This window comes from Mauremys mutica, chromosome 4 (genome assembly GCF_020497125.1).
Source record: "Mauremys mutica isolate MM-2020 ecotype Southern chromosome 4, ASM2049712v1, whole genome shotgun sequence".
Classification (NCBI taxonomy): Eukaryota; Metazoa; Chordata; order Testudines; family Geoemydidae; genus Mauremys; species Mauremys mutica.
Window position 1 is genome coordinate 27,395,694 of NC_059075.1, and position 23,615 is coordinate 27,419,308.

A 23,615-nucleotide genomic window follows, 5' to 3' on the forward strand; every position below is an offset into this window, starting at 1 on the left:
CCCTACTTATTCTCCCAGAACTGCTGCTTTCACCAGTTAGGATTGGGAGTTGAGTTCATTTTGCAATGTCTGGATGCAGAATTGGATCCAAATCTGAAATTCCCCAATACGTGGAGGTATTTGGATTCCGCCTTCCGGTTTGGCCCAATACAGAGAGAGGGCCGAGCGCTGAAGTTCCAATCCATATCTGGATCTTAGGTTCAGCTACCACATTGAGATCCTGTTACAAATACCTAGACAGCTAACATCTGGTTCTGGAGCTGCATATCCACCTAGTTTGATGAGATTCAGCCTCAGTGCAAGCCCATCCCTAATATGCTTGACAACACACTGCCCAGACTTTTCATTCAATAGTCCATATATATCCCTGGAGAAGGCTATTTGTAATCATAAAGTTCCCATCACACCTGCCTTTATTTTGTGGAAATCTGAATTCACAGTGCTAACTACACATTTACAATCTTTTCAAGTGTGAGATGTGGCAAGAGCAAATATTTTCCTTAGATACCCTAATTTATATGTCACCCTCTTAAATCAATTACATTAAGTTACATCAGGCCCCTCCTGGTAAGTCAACTCTGATGATGAAAAATATATATGAAGAGGACAGGGGGAGAACTTGTTCATTCCAATCTTTCCTGCAATTCCTGTTGCCTTCATATGAAAGTAGGGCACCTCTTTGCACAAGGCAACATGGCAGTGTCTCTCATTTTAAAACAACTCATTCTCAAGTATTTTTTTCAGGGTTGACTGTACATTTTCAATTTGGTCCAATACTTTGGGAGATTAAAGATAAACTTCGCTAATTGCATTTAGATTAAAATCCTAAAAAGTTGAAGCAAAGCATTCTACTGGCAAATTCACGGAGCAGCAAAAGATTCCCATTAGATAAATACAACATTGTCTAACTGGTTTTAATTAGGGTGAAAATGCTTTACTATTAACCATGCAAAAACAGTTTTACTGCACGAGGTAGCATCACTACAGAGCCTTAGTGAGGCACTGAAAAATCCTATTAGTAACTAATTGATGCAATTATGATGCTAGTGACACACCTGAAGTAGCTGAGGGCATGAAATTAAACTGTTCTACCATACGTGAGTGTCTTAAAACGGAAAGCCGAGGAGGCACACACACACACTTAGGACCAAATCTTTTCCCCTGCCCAAAGCCTGATTAGATGGGCCTTGCACTAAGGACTTCACTTGACAATTGCTATTGGTGGTGGGGTGGGAGGTTGAAGTCTCCTTCACCAGGCTGCTCCATGGAGGGCTGTGCTCTTCCACTACAGACACATGTACATGGGGGCGGGGAGAGGGGACTACAAATGCACGCTGACATAACTCATCCTACCCCCAAATGCCTCCTCTTTGAGTCAACTGTAGAGGTCCTTCTGTCACACTAATTTCACTGCATTCAGGGCTTTACTTGGGCTACAGGATTTGGCACTTAATGGATTACTCTCTTACCAGAATGCAGGGAATTTATGTATGTAACTCACATGAGCATTAATAGATGTTTCTCCTGCTAAATCCTCTGTCTATAAAGGAGAGAGTAGACATAGTAGCATGCCATCTAAAATACCAGCTTCACAGGTGCCTGTCACAGATACTCCGTAACTGATCATCCATACAGTCTAACCAGGAGTCTGGTTCCAGAGGTTCAGTGGTGTGGAATGGTACTGCACTTCCCTCCAGAAGTGGTAGCCATACAGAGTACGGTATGGCCCCTAGAAAAGGGCCTTGGGAATCCTCTCCTGTGATTTCATGGATCAAGGATCTTTGCAGTTGACTGACAGTGAGCCAGCTGCAAAAAAACCGGGGCAGCTTTACAGGCCAACACTTTGACTAACAATAAATAAATGCAAAAGCTGAAATGCTCATTTAGGACATATTGTCCTGGATTGTGTGACTATCCACCAACCCTGCAGGAAAATTGGTTTAGAGAGAAAAATAAAAGCAAAACCTCTCCATACGTTTGCCAGCTCTTACTCCAGCCTTGAGCTGAGTGACAGAGAAGTGTCAAAAATAGCCACCATGTCTGCAGACAGGGCCTTCTGAAATCAGGGTAATAGATGTAGGAGACAAGAGTAGAGGGAGAACTGTCAAATACACAAAGGTTTTGTGTAAAGTATTTATCTGCTGCCATTTCTCTATGTTCACATCCATCATCTTTTTTTAAAAGAGAAGGAGAAATGGGGCAGACTTTTACAGCTCAGATGAGCTTTGGCTGAAGATATATATATATTCCTTTGGCAAGGAAGGCTACATATTATTTTGGATGGATACAGCCCTTAAAAGTCATTGCTCACAAGATTAATACAACAAAGACATTACCCATTAATAGAATATTGAATACAAATATTTGTATAAAATTGCTACCACAATTGATTTTACATTTCCCTCCTTGTTATCAGGCCATAGAAACATATTAGTGCCTAAATGTAAACAGTTGTCAAGTCTATCAGCAACTTCCCTTAAGCTACTGCCCTCCAATGCTCCATATATCCCATGTAACTCATGTACCCAATTCACCATGGGAGGTTATGTATGTGCACAGTAGGGCTATCTGGTAAACCTTGTGATTCATTTATCCCCATAGATGAATCATTGGCAGTTAATTAGGCTGCAGAATTACTGCACTTTAAGTCATTTATTTCATTCATAAATAAAGCTTATTTGACCACATGGCTTTTGTGGGAAATTTGGATTTCAGCATAATGAACCAAAAAGAGCCCCGGTCTTTATTTTCTAGAAGGGGTCAAGCCAATGAACTATAATCATTATCATTTCTGGCTGGAAAGAGTCTGATGGAAATTGGAGCTTTTGCCCCTCGCATTTAAAACTCACTTGCCAGCACTTCATCCTCTGGATTATAGGTTCTGGAAATATGAAGCAGATTCAGTACTAACACTCAGATTATCGTATCTGATCACTGTCTTTAGAAGGGGAGTCCTAGTTAAACCAGCCATGCATCCACCTGCCTGCCACTGCTTTAAGATTAATAATATCTACACTTTACACATTGCCAACTGATCATGGGTATTTTAGTTCAACACACAAGAATCCTGAAAATTACAATTGAGCCAATGCCCACCATCCAATGCATCTGCACATCTAGATAACTAGATTTCCATGGAGAATAAGATACAGAGCATTTTTCATATAATGTTGTGATAGAAATACCAATCCCAAAAGCAGATTAAAAACTCAACAAAAGGAACAAACGAAAAACAGAAGAGCTACTAGAAAATCTAACCAATAGGAAATAAGCATTTTCTACATAAATCTCACTTTCATTTTGTATGTCGCATATCGGCATTGGCCTTTCACATCTAATTTATACATGACATGTATTGGTTGTTCTTGATTAAAGCTTTTGCCTCCACAAAATTTGCCAATGCATCCAAACTTTGCTACTGAAGTTCAAGTTTAATAACTTGCACTTCATTTCTAGTACTGTGGCAGCTTTTAATGAACAAAATGTGTCTACCTATATATATTTATATAGCTATACATGTATATATACACAAACACACACAACAAACACGCTTGTAGCCATCCACTCCTTCAGTATTCCAATCTCCGGTCTTCTTAAAACGTGAAGGCATACACCACTCCCACAACCACAATGTTTCCAATTGTTGCTATGATCGCAATCCATAACAATATGGCATCGTTTGAGGAGCGGGATGTCTCTTCTGGCTGGTTCTGCATTGAAGCAGCTGCATGGACATTGGCCGATGAATTAAACAAGGAGTATTCTGTACCAAAATCCTCATTGGGTGAGTCCATGAAGGCTCCTCCCATAACAGGAATCTGTGAAGAAGAATTTGACAACATTAGATTAAAGTCCAGGGTCAACTTTTTTTGGGGTCTTAATATGTTATTTATCTTTTCATACAAAGCAGTAACTACCACTCATTCTGTCAAAACTCTCACATGCACGATTTTGGGATCATATATGGAAGACTGTCCTTTGCCAGGCACATTCCTTGCCTTAATAATTAGACCATGGGTGGGCAAACTACAGCCTGCAGGCTGGATCCAGCCCATCAGGGCTTTGGATCCGGCCTGTGGGATTGCCAGCCCCATGGCACCACTGGGCTAAGGCAGGCTCCCTGCATTCCCTGGCCCCGTGCTGCTCCCAGAAGCAGCCTGCACCACGTCCCTGCGGTCCCTGGAGAGGAAGGGAGGGCAGAGGGCTCCACGCATTGCCCTTTCCTGTAGACACTGCCCCCCGCAGCTCCCATTGGCTGGGAATGGGGAACCATGGCCAATGGGAGCTTCGGAGGAGGTACCTGCAGGCGAGAGCAGCACACGGAGCCCTCTATCCCCCCCTCCCCCCAGGGGCTGCAGGGACGTGGTGCCGGGCACTTACGGGAGCAGCATGGTGTCAGCGCAGGCAGGGAGCCTGCCTTAACCTCACTGCGCACTGCTGCCACCCTGGAGCTGCTCCAGGTAAGCAGCACCAGGCCAGACCCTGCACCCCGAACCCCTCCTTCAACCCAACCCCCTGCCCTGAGCCCCCTGCCACAACCCTCCTGCACCCTAACCCCCTGCCCTGAGCCCCCTGCTGCACCCCACACCCCTCCTGCATCCCAACCCCCTGCCTTGAGCCCCCGCCACACCCCTCCTGCACCCCAACCCCCTGCCCTGAGCCCCCTCCTGCACCCTGCACCCCTCCTGCACCCCAACCCCTTGCCCATAGCCCCTTCCTGCACACCTCACCCCCTCCCATACCCCACACTCTCTCCCGCACCCCAACCTCCTGCCCCAGCCCTACATTCATGGCCCTGCATGCAATTTCCCCCACCCAGATATGGCCCTCGGGCCAAAAAGTTTGCCCACCCCTGCATTAGACAATGGATCTGTCCATGCCTTGCATCACCTTCATGGGATCTTTGCACTTTTTGATAGTATAGGCAGATTTTAAATGTGTACATCATACCATTTCCATCAGCACTATTAACTTCATTTCAGGGCACCTGTGATATTATACATGGATCTGAGAACGACAGTTTCTTTCTGTACATCTGGGTATTTATATGATTCCCATCAACATAATTTCTGAGTGGAGGTGGCTGGACTTTAAATTCAGTCTGTGATTGGGGAATCAGGCACTTTTAAGGCCATGCCTGCATTTTTACTTCTCTCAAGCAGGATAATCTTATACTGTAAAGTAGCTGCTCAGCTCCTTTCTTTTGCTCCTCTCTTTGGACAATCATCCAAAATGGGAGGGCTATAAGACGGGAGCAGCTGAAGAACTACCCTTCCCTGCTCGGCAAGCCTTCTTTAAGGGCCAGTCAGCCCTTGTGACTAAGTAGGTACTTCTGAGCTGGGATAGGGTGATTCCACTCTAAGAGCAGCAGGAAGCGGTAGAGAGAGGGGAGACACTCAGGGAGAGACAATGAGAGGAAGCTGTGGCAGAGGCTGCAGTCAGAAGAGCTGCAGTGAGCAGGAGGCTCTTGTCAGATACCCTTGACCAGGAGGAAGGGTTTGGTCCTGGAAGCCAGAGGTCTGAAGAACTTTGGGGTCGAGGGAGAACAAACTCCATGGGAATAGCAAAAGACTCCAGCCAGACAGGGCTGAGAGAGGCCTGACAAGGCAGGGGAAAGCTATGGAGTGCAGACGCAGGGGGAGAAGAGAAGCCCTAGCAGTGAGTTTTGTATTGTGTCTTATGTCAATAAATTAGACCTTGGGAGAGCGGGCATTGTTGGACAAAAATAAATAAATAAATAAATACAAATGCCCATATGGAGTTTATTTAAGAAGCACCTGGAAGGGGGAAACACAGGCAGGCTGCCTGCAGAGCTATCATAGCCCATGAGCTGGCACTCAGGAGGTGGCCGGCTCATTCACACACCCTACAGTGGGGTTGTGCAGTGGAAGGCCTTGCTAGGGTACCCCCAGCATAGGAGCTAAGGACAATACAAAAGGAGTGGAGCAGGCCAGAGAATATGGTCCAATGAGGCAACACTAGGAACATAACTGAAGAGATCTGGCAGCCACTCCCATGTTCTAAATAAAAGATAACAGTCCCTTCCTAGAGAGAGAGATTATAGACAAATGTGTTCACTGGTATCATTGATATATCATGTAGGTAAAAGTGTATTCAACTCTTTGGACAACTCATAACACAAACAATCTCAATCAAGGCAAAATTGTGTGCATGAAACCCACATGATCTTGATGATCAACTATTTTAAAGACCTCTCATGGCTGAACAAACTCTACCAAAAAGCCAAAATTAAAGTTATATGGACTTCTGAAGGAAGGCAAATGACCTTTCTAGTAGGGCTGTATAAGCCCTCCAGCCACCCAGATGTCAAAATATAGGCAGTGGCTTACAGAATGGCTGTCACTTCATAACTAGAGTAAAAACTATAAACACCAAGAAACCTAGCAGAATTGTGCTGCTTAGAGGAATTAAACAAGTGGAATGCAGAAATAATGCAAAAAAAATGATATATGGTGTTCTTCTCTCACATGATGTATAATCAAACAGTGACCAGGTAAATCACACATAATAAAAGAAAACACAAAAGTCCCTTCACATTCATAATTCATCTTCTTTTACCAGGATAGCTATTGACCGAAGTTCAATGTTTTGTCCTCCTGTGAAAGAAACCTACAAAAGCTTATTCATACACTCCCCCCTGGAATTGGAACATACCCTTGTGGAGACAGAAGATTCATAAACCCAAACAAGTACACTAAAAATTCACTGAACAAGTTGCAGAAGACTTAATTGATGATAAAGGGCCAAAGCCATCAGGTGGTGTGAATCTGAGTAATTAATGGAGTTATTTTGACATTCTGGCCCAATATGTTCAGAAACCAAACAGGAGTACAGCACTGTCTGCTGAAAATACAGTCAGGGATTTCATGCTCCACCTTTCCTCCCCACCATATAGACATCCCCGGTACAAAGACTCAGATTCCCTTGCTACACGTAATGGAGGTGTCAATGGTGTGCATGGAACTAAACAAAAGCACTCAGTAAAAAGGCAATTATTCCGTGCTTGATTCAAAATCTAAGGATATGGATGTTTCAAGGCACACCAACAGTTTGGTAGTGAAGTTTAAAAGGCTGATTGATTCATTGTCTCCTTAAGAACAATGTAAATCATGCTCCCAAGCTTGTCTTAGGGCATATATAAAAAGAAGTACAGCCATATCACCATCTCTTCCAACAAATCTATTGACTCCTCATTCATTTAAGGATCAAGTCACTGCTGTCATAGGGCCAAATTCTGAAGGCAGAAAATAAAAAATGCTAGGCAAAATCAAAATCTTCCTGCAGAAAATTTCAATGTTATGGAAACCACATTTTTCATCAAAAAAAATTTGAGTAAAAAATTCCTGACCAGATCTAATCTCAACTAAATGCACTTGCATTCTGAAAGATGTTCTTTCCTGTAATCATCGGCCACAGGAAAAGCTTAAGGCAAATTCAGTTTCCTTGTCTGTGGCTTAAGAGCACCCCATTGACAGCCATGCAAGGGGACAGGCAGAATTTGGGGAGTTCCTCCAAGAAGTGAACCCCTTGACAGCATGGGTATGTAGAATGCATCAGCTCTCAGCATGGCAGTTGCACAGGAGACTGAGATATGGATGGGACAGGGCAGAGAGCCTGCTACTTCCAGGGATCCTCCCCCCACAGGGGAATGAGGCACATACGGAGGCTTCTCTCGCTCTTGTCTAGTTGTGTTTATAGCCTGGCTTACTGTAGTGGTCAGTACATGTGAACAGATATGTATTTGTAATAAATAAATTGATAAACATAACTACTAAATCATGGTTGTGATTTTCAAAGCTGTCTAAAGGATGTGGACACACAACTCCCATTTATTTCAATGGGGACTATGTGTCTAAATCCCTTATCTGGTTTTGAAAATCTCAACCAATTGCCATAAAACAAATTTCTTGAGTCAGGTTCCTTGTTCTTCCATTTGGTGAAATGCAGTTATACTGTTTCTTGTTGGTATAATCTGGGGTTACCCACAGCACCAAGAATGGAACCATGTGCACTGAGGAGGCAGAGACTAATCAGCCCTCTGAGGTCTGAATAACAAAGGGGCCCTCCACACACACAGCCACCCTTGCATATACAGTAGGGGGCAGTGTGCCGCCTCCATGGCTCACTCCCCCTTCACCTAGACCTTGCGGAGGGCGCTTGTGGGTATGGGGATCCAGAGCTGGAAAGGGGGCAGGAAGGAAGGGGATGAGAGGCTGGGTCCATGGCAGAAGTGGGAACACTTTCATAGGTACTTCCAGAGCAATCTACAGCGCAGCCCTCCTGTGCAGCCACGTTGCCAGGAAGCTAGAGGGGGCACAAAGGGCCTCAGAGCTGGTGCAGAGGTATGAAGCCTTTGCATGGACAGGTCTTTTGCATATCCCCAGGTTCTGCCATCAGTATCCCCTGCTTATTTCACAGGGTGAGGTGAGCTGGTGCATGAGGCAAACTTGTCACTGACACTCACTCTTAACACTCTTTGGGGAAAGTATCATGAGGGGAGTCTCACTGAGATTCCCCACCCCCAAATCCCTCCAGCGGTTTTTCTGTGGGAGAGCTGACTGATCACACAACATCAAAACATGCTGTGCCTTATGGATCAGACACCAAGAAGTAGCATTTACATACATTTCTCTATTAACAGTTTATTACATGTGGCAGTAAAAAGATCTATTCCAGAACTTTGTATCCGTCCTGACCTAATAAACATGACTCTGAGGCAAGCCTGGGAAAATACAGTGCTTTTGATTTACTTGAGAGGACAGCTGAACCAAACCACGTAAATAAAAATACTATTAATCTTTAGCTGGTTTTTGCTTCATTGTAAAGAAGCCAGAGCTTTAACTCAGTCTGGTTATGGGTTCCATCAAATGGTATTAGATTGGACCCACAATTTAAGAATGGTGGAAATCTTGTAATATTTTGATTATTAAGGCCCTGATCCTGTAAAAAAGTATGCACACACTTAACTTTAAGCAGGGGAGTACAGTAACTCCTCACTTAAAGTTATTCTGCTTAACGTTGTTTTGTTGTTACATTGCTGATCAATTAGGGAACATGCTCGTTTAAAGTTGTGCAATGCTCCCTTATAACGTTGTTTGGCAGCTGCCTGCTTTGTCCACTGCTTGCAGAAAGACCAGCCCATTTGAGCTAGTGGTGGGGGCATGGAACCAGGGTGGACCGGCAGCCCCCCGGATAAGCTCCCCTAAATTCACTGTGCAGCAGCCGCCCAGCAGGCTAGCAATTGCCAGCAGTTCAGCTGTCCCTCCCCCATCTGCTGTGTGCTACTCCTGCCCTCTGCCTTGGAGCTGCTCCCGGAAGCCTCCTGCTTGCTGTGCAGAGGGTGGGGGATAGGGATGCTAATGTCAGGGTGTCCCCCCTCCCCCGCTCCTGCCCTCCAACTCCACAGAGCACCGTGGGGAGCAGGACAGGGCTCAGGACAGAAGGAGCTTGCTGGCAGCAGTTGCTGTCTCAACTTGCTGATCTAATTAAAAGGCCAGTGTACTTAGAGGGGGGACAGCGTTCTTAAAGGGGCAATGCGTGTCTCTCGCTCTCTCTCTCTCTCACACACACAGGGTGTGTGTCTCTCTTGCTCTCTGCCATACTGTTTCCCTTTCCTCCATTCGTGCTGCCGTGTAGAGTGTGAGGCTACATTAACAATGTGTTAACCCTTGAGGGCTCAGCTGAGTGCTAGTTCATCATTTAGTGGTAAGGCATTCCCTGGGAAATATCCCACCCTCTGACTTCACCACCTCAACCAAGCTTCACAATCATCATTGCTATGTACAGTATTAAATTGTTTGTTTATAACTCATACTGTGTATATGTGTGTGCATATATATATATTATATATATATATATATATATATATATATAGTCTTTTGTCTGGCAAAAATTTTTTTCCCTGGAACCTAACTCCCCCATTTACATTAATTCTTATGGGGAAATTGGATTCACTTAACATTGTTTCGCTTAAAGTAGCATTTTTCAGGAACATAACTACAACGTTCAGCGAGGAGTTACTGTAGTCTCATTGGCTTCAAATTAAGCACGTGCTTAAGACTGCATAGGAGAGTTGCCTTAGAGTGAACGACAACTTGGGTGGAATATTTTCCATGATAGAATGTTTGAGTAGATTGGGTCGGCTACTGGATAGAGCAGAGCCATACCAGTGAGAGGATAAGCTTATGCTATGTTAATTAGTACCTAACTAATAACAATTAGACCAAATGCACCTGTGGTGTAACTACAAGGACTGCAAAGTAACTATTATACCAGCAATACATTTAGTTTTGTGTCTCTGAACTAGGAGGTGGCATTATACACAACTTCTCTCCTGGAGAAGCATGATGCACAAATCTTATGTATGGGATAAGGCTGAAAAACATTAAAACATATGCTTCTTCATCCTGACTTGGAGAAGTGAAATGATCAGTTTTGCCTTTTTATATCTGAGAACTTTAAATAATATTACTGTTAATGAATTAACCCTCAGGGCACCATTGTGAGGGAGGTCAGTGTGGTTATCCCCATTTTCCATCTGTCTGGCTAAATCAAGGCAGAGACAGGTGTGACGTTGGCAGACCAGGTGCCCCTAGGTTTCACTGAACACTGACAAATGCACAGCTGGAAACCAGACTGGCTGAAGAGTGTGTTAGTATTATTAAAACAGATATAAGAGTTATCAGAATGTGCTTTAGTGTTTAGACTTTATGGAATGCTTGTAGGATCCTTGTAGGATGCCTTAAGCAGGGGGTTGGACTAGATGACCTCCTGAGGTCTCTTCCAACCCTAATCCTCTATGATGTTGCATGTTTTAAACCTACTTATAACATCTGTATCCCATGTTACAAGGTAATGTTTAAATCTCTGTTCAGTAACTATAAAAATGTTTGCTTTGCCTATGTCTACCCTACAGACCTTATAGTGGCACAGCTGTAGCACTGCAGCTGCACCACCGTAAGGTCTCCCATGTAGCCACTCTATGCTAATGGGAGAGCTCTCTCCGAGCAGCATAATTAAACCACCCCCAACGAACAGCCATAGCTATGTTGGCAAGAGAGCATCTCCCGCCGACAGAGTGCTGTCCACACCAATGCTTTTGTCGGTGAAACTTATGTCTGTCAGGGATGTGTTTTTTCACATCCCTGACTGACAAAAGTTTTACCGACAAAAGTGCTAGTGTATATATAGCCTAAAGCCTTGTCTATGCTGCAGAGTTTTGTTGACAAAAGGCAGCTTTTGTTGACAAAACAATGAATGTGTACACACCGCGACGCGACTTTTGGCAGCAAAGATGCCCTGTTTTGGCAACAAAATAAAACTACCCCAACAAGAGACATAAAGCTTTTTGCGCAAAAATGTTGTCAACAAAGTGCCAGTGTAGACACCATGCCTGATTTTATCACTTTAATTGGTCTCCAGGAGGTGTTCCACAATGTCCATCCTGACCCCTCTGGTCAGCAGTTTGAACTCCACCGCCCTGCAGCCAGGTAATGCATATACAGGCAGTTTAATCATTTGCTTATTGGAATGTAAGGCCCCAAATTTCTCCATTGCTTCCTAGGAAAACTACATTCAGTGTAACATTGCAGCACCAATCACTGAGATATACATTACTGGTTCTCACTTTCAAAGTGTTTCCTCAAAGCCTCCCTTATTCGAATTGCCCCCCTCTGGGCCCCTTAGATAGCCCTGGTATCTGGCTGGTCAAAATCAGCAACCGAGCAGTCTGACTCAATGCTCCACCCCCGAGCAAACCTTTCACCCTTAGCTTCACAAAGATTATGCAAAGTACAACACACGGCTATGACCAGGGAATATTATCCTCATTAAGGTCTAACCTGCCATAAAGGCATTGCCAGCGTGCCTTTAATCTGCCAAAGGCACATTCCACTGTATCTGGCACCTACTCAGACTGTTGTTGAACTGCTCCTTACTGCTGTCCAGGTTTCCCATGGAAGGTTTCATGAGCCATGACTGTAAGGGGAACGCCGGGTCTCCCAGGATCACTATGTGCATTTCAATATCCCCCACTGTAATCTTCTGGTCTGGCAAGAAAGTCCCCGCTTGTAGCTTTCTATAGAGGCTGCTGTTCCTGAAGATGCGTGCATCATGCACCTTCCCAGACCACCCACACTGATGTCAGTGAAACACCCAAAGTGATCCACAAGCACCTACAACACCATGGAGAAGTACTCCTTCCTATTGATGTACTCCATCGCAAGGTGGTCTGGTGCCAAAATTGGAATGTGTGCGCCATCTATCACCCCTCCACAGTTGGGGAAAGCCTTTCTGCAAAGCCGTCCACTATTTCACGCACATTTCCTTGAGTCACGGTCCTTTGTAGCAGGATGCGATTAATTTCCCTGCACACTTGTATTAACACAGCCTCAGCAGTTGACTTCCCGACTCCAAATTGATTCATGACCGACCGGTAGCTGTCTGGAGTTGCCAGCTTCCACACAGTGATTGCCACACGCTTCTCTACTGATTTTTATTATACTGCTTTTTTGAGTGTCGACATAATTTTTGTCGACAAAACTCTATGAACGCTAAAAGGCCTATGACTGTAAATTCCCCACAGTCAGGGGAGAAGCATTACCGTGCGTGAAATGCTAGTTTACAATAAGAAGTGTTATCTTCTCCCCAACAAAAGAAGGTCTACAGATATCAGACAGGTTTCAGAGTAGCAGCCGTGTTAGTCTGTATCCGCAAAAAGAACAGGAGTACTTGTGGCACCTTAGAGACTAAAATTTATTTGAGCTTAAGCTTTTGTGGGCTACAGCTTCACAAAGATTATGCAAAGTACAACCCTCTTCCAACCCTAATCTTCTATGATTAGCCCATGAAAGCTTAGGTTCAAATAAATTTGTTAGTCTCTAAGATGCCACAAGTACTCCTGTTCTTTTTGCGGATATCAGACAAGCCATTATCAATAGAAGACTTTGTTGACTGCTTCCCCCTTGCCCCTGAAGAGGGTACATGCACAAGCCCATGTCTCATCACAGGTTGAAGCCGTGGGAAGGGAATAAAAATGCCTGTTAAGGAGAAATTGGTATCTTTTTGCTGTTTGGACTCTGAGGGGCAAAGATTCCTAAATATAAGCAAGAGGTCCCCAAGCTGCTTGGCTTGGGTTAGCCCTAACAGAGATAAAAGCTTGCTTATTATAGAAGCTTCTATTACCTTTTGAACTTAAGATTGTACCTCATTTATATGTATGTTTACCTGCTTTAGCCTTGTAAATAATTCTTATTTCTTTTTCCTTGTTAATAACCCTTTAGTTAGTTTGTTACAGGATTGGATACAAGTGTTGTCTTTGGTTTGAGATCTCAATACAATTGCTCTGGCATAACTGACTGGACCTTCAGGACAGAGAGTAACCTGAATATTGGTGTGATTTTTGGAGTAAGGAGAAATCCATCACAGAGGCAGGCTTGGCTGGGTAGCAAGATAGATTGGAGTACCTAAGGGGACTGTCTGTAAGCTCCCTATTAAGGCTGTTATAAGAGATCACACTTGTTACTTTGTTGATGAAATCTAAGTATAGAACACACAACCACACTGTGGTTCATGCCCTGTTTCTTGGCAGTCTGTTCTGGGGTTGGCACTTATGGCACTGAGCCACACCAGACAGTGTGACAACAGGCTAAGTGACTTGCCCAAGAACACAGAAAAAGTGAGTGCCAGAGCCAGGAACAGAACCCAAATCTTCTGACTCAGTCCTGTGCTTTGAACACCAGAGCCAAGGAATGTAAACATGAGAAAGGCACACAGGTGAATCAACGTGAGAGTATGGAACCTGGTTCGATATCACATATGCATAAACTGCTCTGTGCTTTCAAAATGAAATGATACCACTGCGATAAGGCAATTCAGATGTATTTGGCTATGCCATATTAAACATCACCAAAGGCAGCAAAATACATGCTACAAAACACAATTCCAGGACACATTTATTATTCAAAAGGAGGGATAGCTCAGCGGTTTGCTAAGCCCAGGGTTATGAACTCAATCCTTGAGGGGGCCACTTAGTTGGGGGTTGGTCCTGCTTTGAGCAGGGGGTTGGACTAGATGACCTCCTGAGGTCACTTCTGACCATGATATTCTATCATGAAATAATTTGTACCAAAACTCTGCTACTAACTTGATGAACTTTTTTGGGTCTAAGCAATCAGGGGAAGCAGGGGCATATTGCTGGTCTGGACTGAACAGAAAGCAAATAAGTGCTTTGCTCAGGTCCAACCCTGAACATAGGCTCCAGTGTGGATCAAGCCTTTTGCATTCTGCTGGGCTCTTTGAAAACACACTGCTGTTTAGGTACCTAATGTCAGGATACAATATCTTGAAATGATATATGACTGAACATTGTGTCTAGATCAGGGGTTCTCAAACTGGGGATCGGGACCCCTCATGTGGGGGTTGTGAGCTGTAAGATTACATGTGGGGGTTGTGAGCTGTAAGCTTCCACCCCAAACCCTACTTTTCCTCCAGCATTTAGAATGGTGTTAAATATATAAAAATGTGTTTTTAATTTATAAGGGGGGGGTTGCACTCAGAGGCTTGCTATGTGACAGGGGTCACTAGTACAAAAGTTTGAGAACCACTGGTCTAGAGCCATAGATCAAGGAGGCTATTAAACGTTAACCTGCTTCATCATAGGTGGTCCTTTTCTTCCTTTATAGGAATGAAAAGGAAAGAATAGATTTATTCTGTGAAGAAAACAAGAATGGATAGTTATCTCACTGTACTGATCCTATTTCTTAAAGGATGATTACCATTAGCATCAAACAGGCGGATCCTGCAAGGTGCTGAGCCTTTCCCACTACCCTCAGCTCCCGATGGAGTCATTAGGAGTCGAGGGTGCTCAGCACGCTGTAAGATGGCCACATAAAATACAACTCTTTCACCTAAGGAGAATGGACTACAGCAAGGAAATTTAGTAAAAGGCACTTTTCAAAAAAATTTGCAATGAACTGAGTGTTCCAGGGACAGAAAAATATTTTTATCACAAAAACGGTACCTAAAACCGATCACCGGTCATCCTCTGATCCTAAAATAAATGATTCACAAAATTCCAAATCAAGAAGCAGACATTTACAAATGCCTTATTATATTATCACTCCACAGTCTGATTTTTGTTCAACCTGTTTAAGAATGTGGGGGCAAGATCATTGTTTGCTTTCCTACACATTTCCAGAGCATAATTCAAAAACCAGTCAGAGAACACTTCAACCTCCCTGGACACTCGATAACAGACTTAAAAGTGGCAATACTTCAACAAAATAACTTCAAAAACAGTCTCCAATGAGAAACTGCAGAACTGGAATTAATTTGCAAACTGGACACCATCAAATTAGGCGTGAATAAAGACTGGGAGTGGTTGGGTCACTACAAAAACTAAAAACTAATTTCCCCATGCTAATTTCCCCCTGCTGTTACTCACATCTTCTTGTCATGTTTGAAATGGGCCACCCTGATTATCACTACAAAAGTGATTTTTTCCTCCTGTGGATAACAGCCCACCTTAATTGAATTGTCTCGTTAGCATTGGTAAGGCAACTCCCATCTTTTCATGTACTATGTGTATATATCTTCCTATTGTATTTTCCACTCCATGCATCTGATGAAGTGGGTTTTAGCCCATTAAAGCTTATGCCCAAATAAATTTGTTAGTCTCTAAGGTGCCACAAGGACTCCTCGTTGTTTTTGCTGATACAGACTAACACGGCTACAACTCTGAAACCTGTCCAATAATAATAGCTTCTTGGGCTTAAGCTAGAATGTTTGAAAAAGCCCTTGGAAAAAAATCTTTGGTCAACAAATGAACCTTTACTTATCGGGGGAGGGGGGAATTATGTTTACCACAAACACCACACATCATTTGCAGAGGGAACTGGTGCTTGCTGTTCAACAGGCTCTCCAGGGCCTCTTTAACGTCAAGGGAAAACACCTATTAACATCAATGGGAGATGGATCAAGCTTCAGTAGCATGTCTGCTGCATCTTCCACCTTTTGGTTTTCAACAGTAAATTATCATTTATTTCTGAATCAAGAACCTATTTCTCCGTTATTAGAGGGGGGATGATTAGTGCATTATCCATCTTCAAAAGATGAAATGTGGAGTGAAGTCAAAGCTTTGAACAATCCTGTTATTCTCATATTAATCTTTACTCGAGCCTGAGCTTATACAGACAGATTTCTCAAACTATCCCCAGGGGAGCATTAGTAAATGATGCTATAAGTATCAAAAAGGCCTTGAAATGGGGAGAGTGCAGTCTCAGATTGGGATTACATTTTAAACACCTACTTTATTCAAGGCACTTGAGAGACAATCTTTCAGAAAACAAAACCATAGTGTTTTTAGCGAGAAAGGACCAGAGCATTAGAGCCTGCACTAAGAATTTAGAGCAAACACAGCTCTAAGCTCTGCACATCCCAGGGAAAGAAGAGGCTAACAACTTCTCAAGGGATCCCACCCGTTTTTGTGGGAACAGCCTCTGTAAAATCAATTATCTTCTAAAAATGATTTGGTTTCCTTTGACCCAAAGAATACAGGGGCATGTGTGGTTTAACAGGCTCTCTTCTGGGTGGCTGAACAGCATCGTGGCCCAGTGAAGAGTGGGAGGAGTGAAGTGATGGCCCCCGATGCTTATGGAGCAGGGCATTATTAATCAGTTACCATGTTTCACTGGGAAGGTGGGTGCAGTGTACTTGAGTAGTGGGCTAGTGATTCCTATATACGGTACCAATAGTTTATAGACTGAAATTTTCTCCTTCACCACACCATAAAAGACCTAGAAGGGCAGGGCAGGCTTACATGTCCTGTTGCCATTCAACCATATCATCTCTTGTGGAAGGTGAGGCTTGCAGTAGAGTAGTCTTGCCATGCGGAGTGACCATCAAGAGGTGAAGAAGCTGAGATGCAGGGATGGACTGGTGGGTCTCTGGCCTTCCATGTGGCAGGGATCTGTCTCTGGGAGTCCCCTGGCCCCTATTTCTGCTCTGCAGCATTGTCATATGAGGCCCTTGCCCTTCACTGTGCACATATTCTCACTACTGCACCACAGAGGGTTATTGCTTCTAGCAGCATTAACTCGCATTGCCTCAAATGTCAAGTCCCACTTACCTGCAAGGGGAACAAGGTAACTCTTCCCCCTCACTTCTTACCTATGTGGATTTAACTTCTCACCAGCACACCTAGCCACACCCCTCTTTGTCATGTACAGCTGAGCTCAAGAGAAGCAGCTTAGTGCGGAAGATAACAGAGCATAGCCACTTTCCCCCATGACAGGACCTCTACTCAACTCTGCTTTGCAAAATTTGGCCCATCATTTGCAAAGCATGTGGGGAACCTTTTGGGATGAAATGTGTTTGATACATGTAAACTGTTATCAATAGCACTCAAAGCTGTAAAAGGAAGACCTCCCCCTTCAGTGTGGCCTGCTCTAAAGGCTCCAAGTGGAATGTAAAGCATATTTCATTTTTAATGGAAAATAACCAGTGTAACATTTATACTACATCAGTGGTTCTCAAAATGTGGGTTGGGACCAATGTTCTCTCTAATTTTTTTCACCCATGTGTGGAATAAATTTTGTTATGTGCACCAAGTTAATGTGCGGATGTGCGCCACCAGAAGAAACAAAAAACCTAGATATAATATATATTTTTTAAAAGTGACCAATAGGGATAATTTCTCCAGCCAGGACAAGTTAGGCATTTTAAAACTCACTACTCAAATAATTAAATTTAAGTGTAAGAGAGAAATAAAAATTATGAAATGCATAGACCAGTCAAAAAATTAAAATAACACACTTTGAAAGAATAAAATTACAGATAATATATGTGCATTGCAGGAAGGACCACGAAGTAACAACAACAACAGTGTTGTGAGGTGTGTGACACAGACTGTGTGTGTGTCTGTGAGAGAGTGTGTGCATGTGTGTGACACACAGACTGTGTGACAGAGACAATGTGTGTGTGTGTGACACAGAGACAGTGTGTATGATGGCTGCTGGGGAAGTTTCTGAGAGATGCCTGTCCACTGTCTCTTTAAGGCACTCACTGAAAACTCTCCTCCTCCTGAACCATGTCCCTCTCCCCTGCTCTGCGGAGATGGGGTAGATGGGCAGAGGAGAGAGGGAGAGACAGAGTGTGTGTGTGTGTGTGTGTGTGTGAGTCTGAGAGACTGTACACTGTCTTTTTAAGGCACTCACTCACCCAAAGGCTTGTTCAGACTTCAGAGCTGCTGCGAGTCCTGAGCCCTATTCCTTCTCCCCTGCTCTGTGGAGATGGGGTACAGGGGCTGGGGGAGGGGAAGGGAGACACCCTGACATCAGCACCATCCTTTCCCCCTCCCCAGCCCTGCTCTGCACAGCCAGCAAGAGGGTCCTGGGAGCAGCTGCAGAAGCAAGGTGGCTGCAAAGCAGCGAGGGGGAGAGGCACCTGAACACACACTGCAGTCTGGATGTGCGTGGCTCTGCTATTCAAATGCACAGCACTTGAATCTCTCCTGGGCGGCCGCCCAAGCGCGTCGCTTCCAGGGAACACTGGTCGGGATCCCAAAGTGGGTTGCAACCTCCTTTTAATGAGGTTGCCAGGGCTGGCATTAGACTTGCTGGGTCCCGGGCACAAAGCCCGAGCCCTAGGCCTGAGCCCTGGGCAGCACTGCTCAGGCTTGGGCTTCAGCCCTGGGCTCAGGTTACAGGCCCCCGCCCCCTACCCAGGGCTGAATCCCTTGTTCTTTGACTTTCGTCCCCCTCTGGCCCAGTGCAGGCTTCAGTCACCCTTCCTGGAGTCATGTAGTCATTTTTGCTGTCAGAAGGGGGGCACAGTGCAATGAAGTTTGAGAACCCCTGTACTACACAGAGTAACAGAGAGAGATGTGTGAGTGTGCATTTGTAACGCTATCAGTAGAACACTTCATTTGAAGGACCTGCCTCTTAAACAAATCATTTTACTAGACTTAGATTATTTATTATTTGAATCCGAGAAGCTATAAGTACCTTAAGACACATGGTGCTGCCACTTCTGTGTAAGTACCATTCAGAGTACATGGACAGTGTGGACATGCACAGCATTGCAAGTAATGTCAAGTCAGAACCCTGCAATACCAGACACAATGCAATTGAATAGTTTTCAACATCTGAGAGTAGCACATGGCGAAAAAGCTCAGCTGACTTTTTGAAGGACTTGCAGTGACCCATTATGAAGTGTTGACTTTCAGCAGCTGGTACAGACATATTTTATAACATTGAGTCTCTCTATTTATAGGTTTGCTCTTCATCACAGATTGGAAGGCATTTAGTCTCTAATAGTTGCCTTCTGAATAAAATCACATCTCCCTTAGTACAAAACACTTTGCTAAAATTGCCTCTCTCTTAGTCTGGTATCTCCTTGCCATACAGCAATGAGAGAGGAAAGACAGTTCAGTGGTGAGGCCTTTAGACTGGGATTTGGAAGAGCTGCGTTCAAGTCCCAGCTCAGCCATGGACTTCCTGTGCACCTTTGGGCAAGTCATTTAGTCTTTCTGTGCCTCAGTTCCCCATTTGTAAAATAAGGATAAGAGCACTGCCCTATCTCACAGGGGTGTTATGGGGAGAACTCAAAGACTGTGGGGTGCTGAGATACTACAGTGATGGGGCCCTCTAACTATCTAAGATGGACAGATTCACCTAGTAGGTCTTAAGGATGGAAAGCAGGAAACATGGACAAGATGCTCAGCTGTTGTAATTTAGTGTAGCTCTATTGAGATAATTGAAGATGCACTGATTTACAGCAGCTGAGGATCTTGCCCATGTCATCCTACCATGGCAGACTGCCATCCTCACTGTGCCTGCTCTGACTCCTTCTGAAGTCCATGGGTCGGGACCCCCAAGTGGGTTGCGTTGAGAGACTTGGGCAGCTTTCCCTCAGCAGGTCTGTCGTCACACTGACACCCTCTGGTTTTCCTGAAAGCTGCTGTAAATGACATCTCCTTTATTGGGTCAAGGTGCCCTGCTGCTAGCCATATCTATTGTGACCTGCCTGTCTTCATGAATGAAGGGCGTGGGCTGGGAGGAGTAATGCTACTTTGTTTCAGAACACCTTTATCTTTATATTCCCGCCGCCCCCCAAATATATTGCTAGATCTTGATCTGGGTCCCGGGAAAGAGAGAGGATGTGTTCAAATAAAAAAAGAGCTTAAGTAAAAGACTATAGAGTACACATCACATATCCTCATCTCCGACATCATGTCTCTCTTTGATTCTGAAATAGCTGATGCAACATAAAGATGAAGAGCAGGGCTGCCGAGAGTGGGTTCGGGCCCCAGTGAAAAAAATTTTTCAGGCCCCCCAGCAAGGGCAGACTGGCTAAACAGGGACGACGAAGCCGGGGAAGCTGGGCTCCGGGCCCCCATCCGGACCGCCGGGCCCCAGTAATTTGTACCGGGTCCCCGCCCCCCCATCGGCCCTGATGAAGAGAAAGGAAGAAAATAAATAGGGAAAGAAAATGCTGAACAAATACGAGTTACAATTCTTATGAAAACCAAATACATCATTAGCAGTATTCTTACTCCTCAGTTATTGCAGCAGGTCTGAAAACATGTGGTTTTAAGGAAAATATCCATTAAGGAAAAAGCTGAGGCTTTTTTCCCTTTGAAGCATTTCCCTTTGAAGCGTTCTCTTTGAAAGCCAGATATAGTCTTCCATTCCTGCATGTGTTTTCCCATGAGGGAACTAATATTTAGAATGGTTTAATATAATGATGTTATCATTAGGGTTACACCATGATGAGGGCTCCGCCCTGCCTCTCTCTGGGTATATTTGAGGCTATAACCCTTACAGCTGTCTCAGAGTTGCTGACAATGAGGCAGTTATCTTGTATCATTACCTACAGTTGTGCTGCTGTGATAGCAATTACTCCCCTCAGTAGGCAAATGTATCCCAGCCTGCCTTTGTACTACAACCAACACTATATAAAATGCATCAGGCACATAGTTTGATGGATCTTCACTCTGCATGGAATAGCTATATGTTTCTTTGATGAAATAGAGCTAAACTGTATTAGCTTGTTAGTGTGGCATAGCTACGGCTCAGCTGATTAATGTTTTATGGGCAGTGCAATTGAGTTTGAACTAGCCTACAAGATATTATTATTCCCAGTACAAGCTGGTTCACACAATGGTCAACATAGGCTACATACTGGGTTTTTAAAAAATTCTTCATGTTTTAGACCCATTAAGATTTACTCTCACATAATGGGTCCCTCTAGATTCAGCCCCTCCAACACTTGCTCTCTGAAATTCTTCCAGCCTTTGTCAGAAGTACCAAAACTACCAAAATCGACATCAAATGTAGCCATTTTGAGTGGACAGATTTTTATTTTTTATGAACTCACTATTTTTATTTTTATGAGACTGTGGAATCCCATCAATGGAAGTGGGCTGGTCTTGATGACCTCTAAAGGTCCCTTCCAGTCCTACATTTCTATGACTCTGTGAAAAGTTCCACACACTCATAGAGGGTTCCAAAACAGGGCAATGTGTTTCATGTCTTCAGATTTCCTGGCAAACATTTTGCACATCAGTGGTTTCTAGCCCATAACACAAGAGAATGCAAGAGCAAGCATTTCATGGAGGTTTCTTTGACATCTAGATATCATCTTTTCAGTCTCAGAAAGCACTGATGCTGCTCTGAATGGTTCTCTACATGCCATTCATCATTTGAGTAAATTTACCCTTGAAATGAAATTGGGAACCATGATGTAACAATTTCATAATGTACTCTGTGACAAGAAATATTGTAGAAAATAGAATTCTGCATTATATCCTTTAAAAAAGAAGGTAATTTGTCTCAACTGTGCTTCGCTGCTGCCTGAAGTGTATCTCAGTTAAGTAAAGAACGTTGTTTATTTATTGTCTATTATGTACAGGAATCATGGAATTAAAACAAAAATGAAAAACTATCCACCCAACTGTTAAACTGTCAACATAGAAATATAATATATAACATATACATTCAACATAGTAATATATTTAATCATTGTTTTAATTGCACTGTTAAACAATAGACTACCAATTGAAATTTATTAAATATTTGGGATTTTTTTTACATTTTCAAATATATTGATTTAAATTACAACACAATACAAAGTGTACAGTGCTCACTTTATATTATTTTTATTACAAATATTTGCACTGTAAAATGATAAATAAAAGAAAAAGTATTTTTCAATTCACCTCATACAAGTACTGTAGTGCAAGCTCTTTACCATGAAAGTGCAACTTAGAAATGTAGATTTTTTTTGTTATATAACTGCACTCAAAAACAAAACAATGTAAAACTTTAGAGCCAACAAGTCCACTCAGTCCTATTCTTGTTCAGCCAATCCTTAAGACAAACAAGTTTGTTTACATTTAAGGGAGATAATACTGCCTGCTGCTTATTTACAATGTCACCAGTAAGGGAGAACAGGCATTCACTTGGCACTTTTGTAGCTGGCATTGCAAGGTATTTATGTGCCAGATATGCTAAACATTTGTCTGCCCCTTCATGCTTCGGCCACCATTCCAGAGGACATGCTTCCATGCTGATGACACGTTGAAAAAATAATGCATTAATTAAATGTCTGACTGAACTCCTTGGGGGAGAATTATATATCTCCTGTTCTGTTTTACCCTCATTCTGCCATACATTTCATGTTATAGCAGTCTCAGATGATGACCCAGCACATGTTGTTCATTTAAGAACACTTTCACTGCAGATTTGACAAAACACAAAGAAGGTACCAATGTGAGATTTCTAAAGATAGCTACAGCACTTGACCCAAGTTTAAGAATCTGAAGTGCCTTCCAAAATCTGAGAGGGATGAGGTATGGAGCATGCTTTCAGAAGTCTTAAAAGAACAACACTCCGATGCGGAAAATACAGCACCTGAACCACCAAGAAAATCAACCTTCTGTTGGTGGCATCTGATTCAGATTATGAAAATGAACATGCGTTCATCCATACTGCTTTGGATCGTTCTCATGCAGAACCTGTCATCAGCATGGACACATGTCCTCTGGAATGGTGGTTGAAGCATGAACCTTTAGCGCATTTGGCACACAAATATCTTGTGACACCAGCTACAACAGTGCCATGTGAACACCTGTTCTCACTTTCAGGTGACATTGTAAACAAGAAGCGGGCAGCATTAGCTCATGCAAATGTAAACAAACATTTTCTGAGAGATCGGCTGAACAAGAAGTAGGACTGAGTGAACTTGTAGACTCTAAAGTTTTACATTGTTTTATTTTTGAATGCAGTTTTTTGTACATAATTCTACATTGTAAGTTCAGCTTTCATGATAAGGAGATTGCACTACAGTACTTGTATTAGGTGAACTGAAAAATATTATTTATTTTATTTTTTACAGTACAAATATTTGTAATAAAAATAAATATAAAGTGAGCACTGTACACTTTGTATTCTGTATTGTAATTGAAATCAATATATTTGAAAATGTAGAAAACATCCAAAATATTTAAATAAATTGTATTCTATTATTATTTAAAAGCATGATTAATTGTGAGACTAATTACAATTTTTTTAATTGCATGATTAATCACAATTTTT

At 43.1% G+C, this 23,615-nt stretch overlaps 1 protein-coding gene across 2 annotated transcripts in view; it reads right to left on the reverse strand.

The window, feature by feature from the left end:
- Window positions 1-541: 541 nt before the first annotated feature.
- Window positions 542-23,615, reverse strand: part of C4H14orf132 (chromosome 4 C14orf132 homolog) — a 59,492-nt gene continuing 36,418 nt past the window's right edge. The window contains exon 2 of one of the 2 annotated variants that reach the window (XM_045016150.1): window positions 542-3,818. In XM_045016150.1, coding sequence (XP_044872085.1) covers window positions 3,594-3,818 — 225 coding nt within the window. In that variant the 3' untranslated portion in view covers window positions 542-3,593. The remainder of the gene's footprint in view (window positions 3,819-23,615) is intronic. The other variant, XR_006579237.1, reaches the window with a different exon arrangement.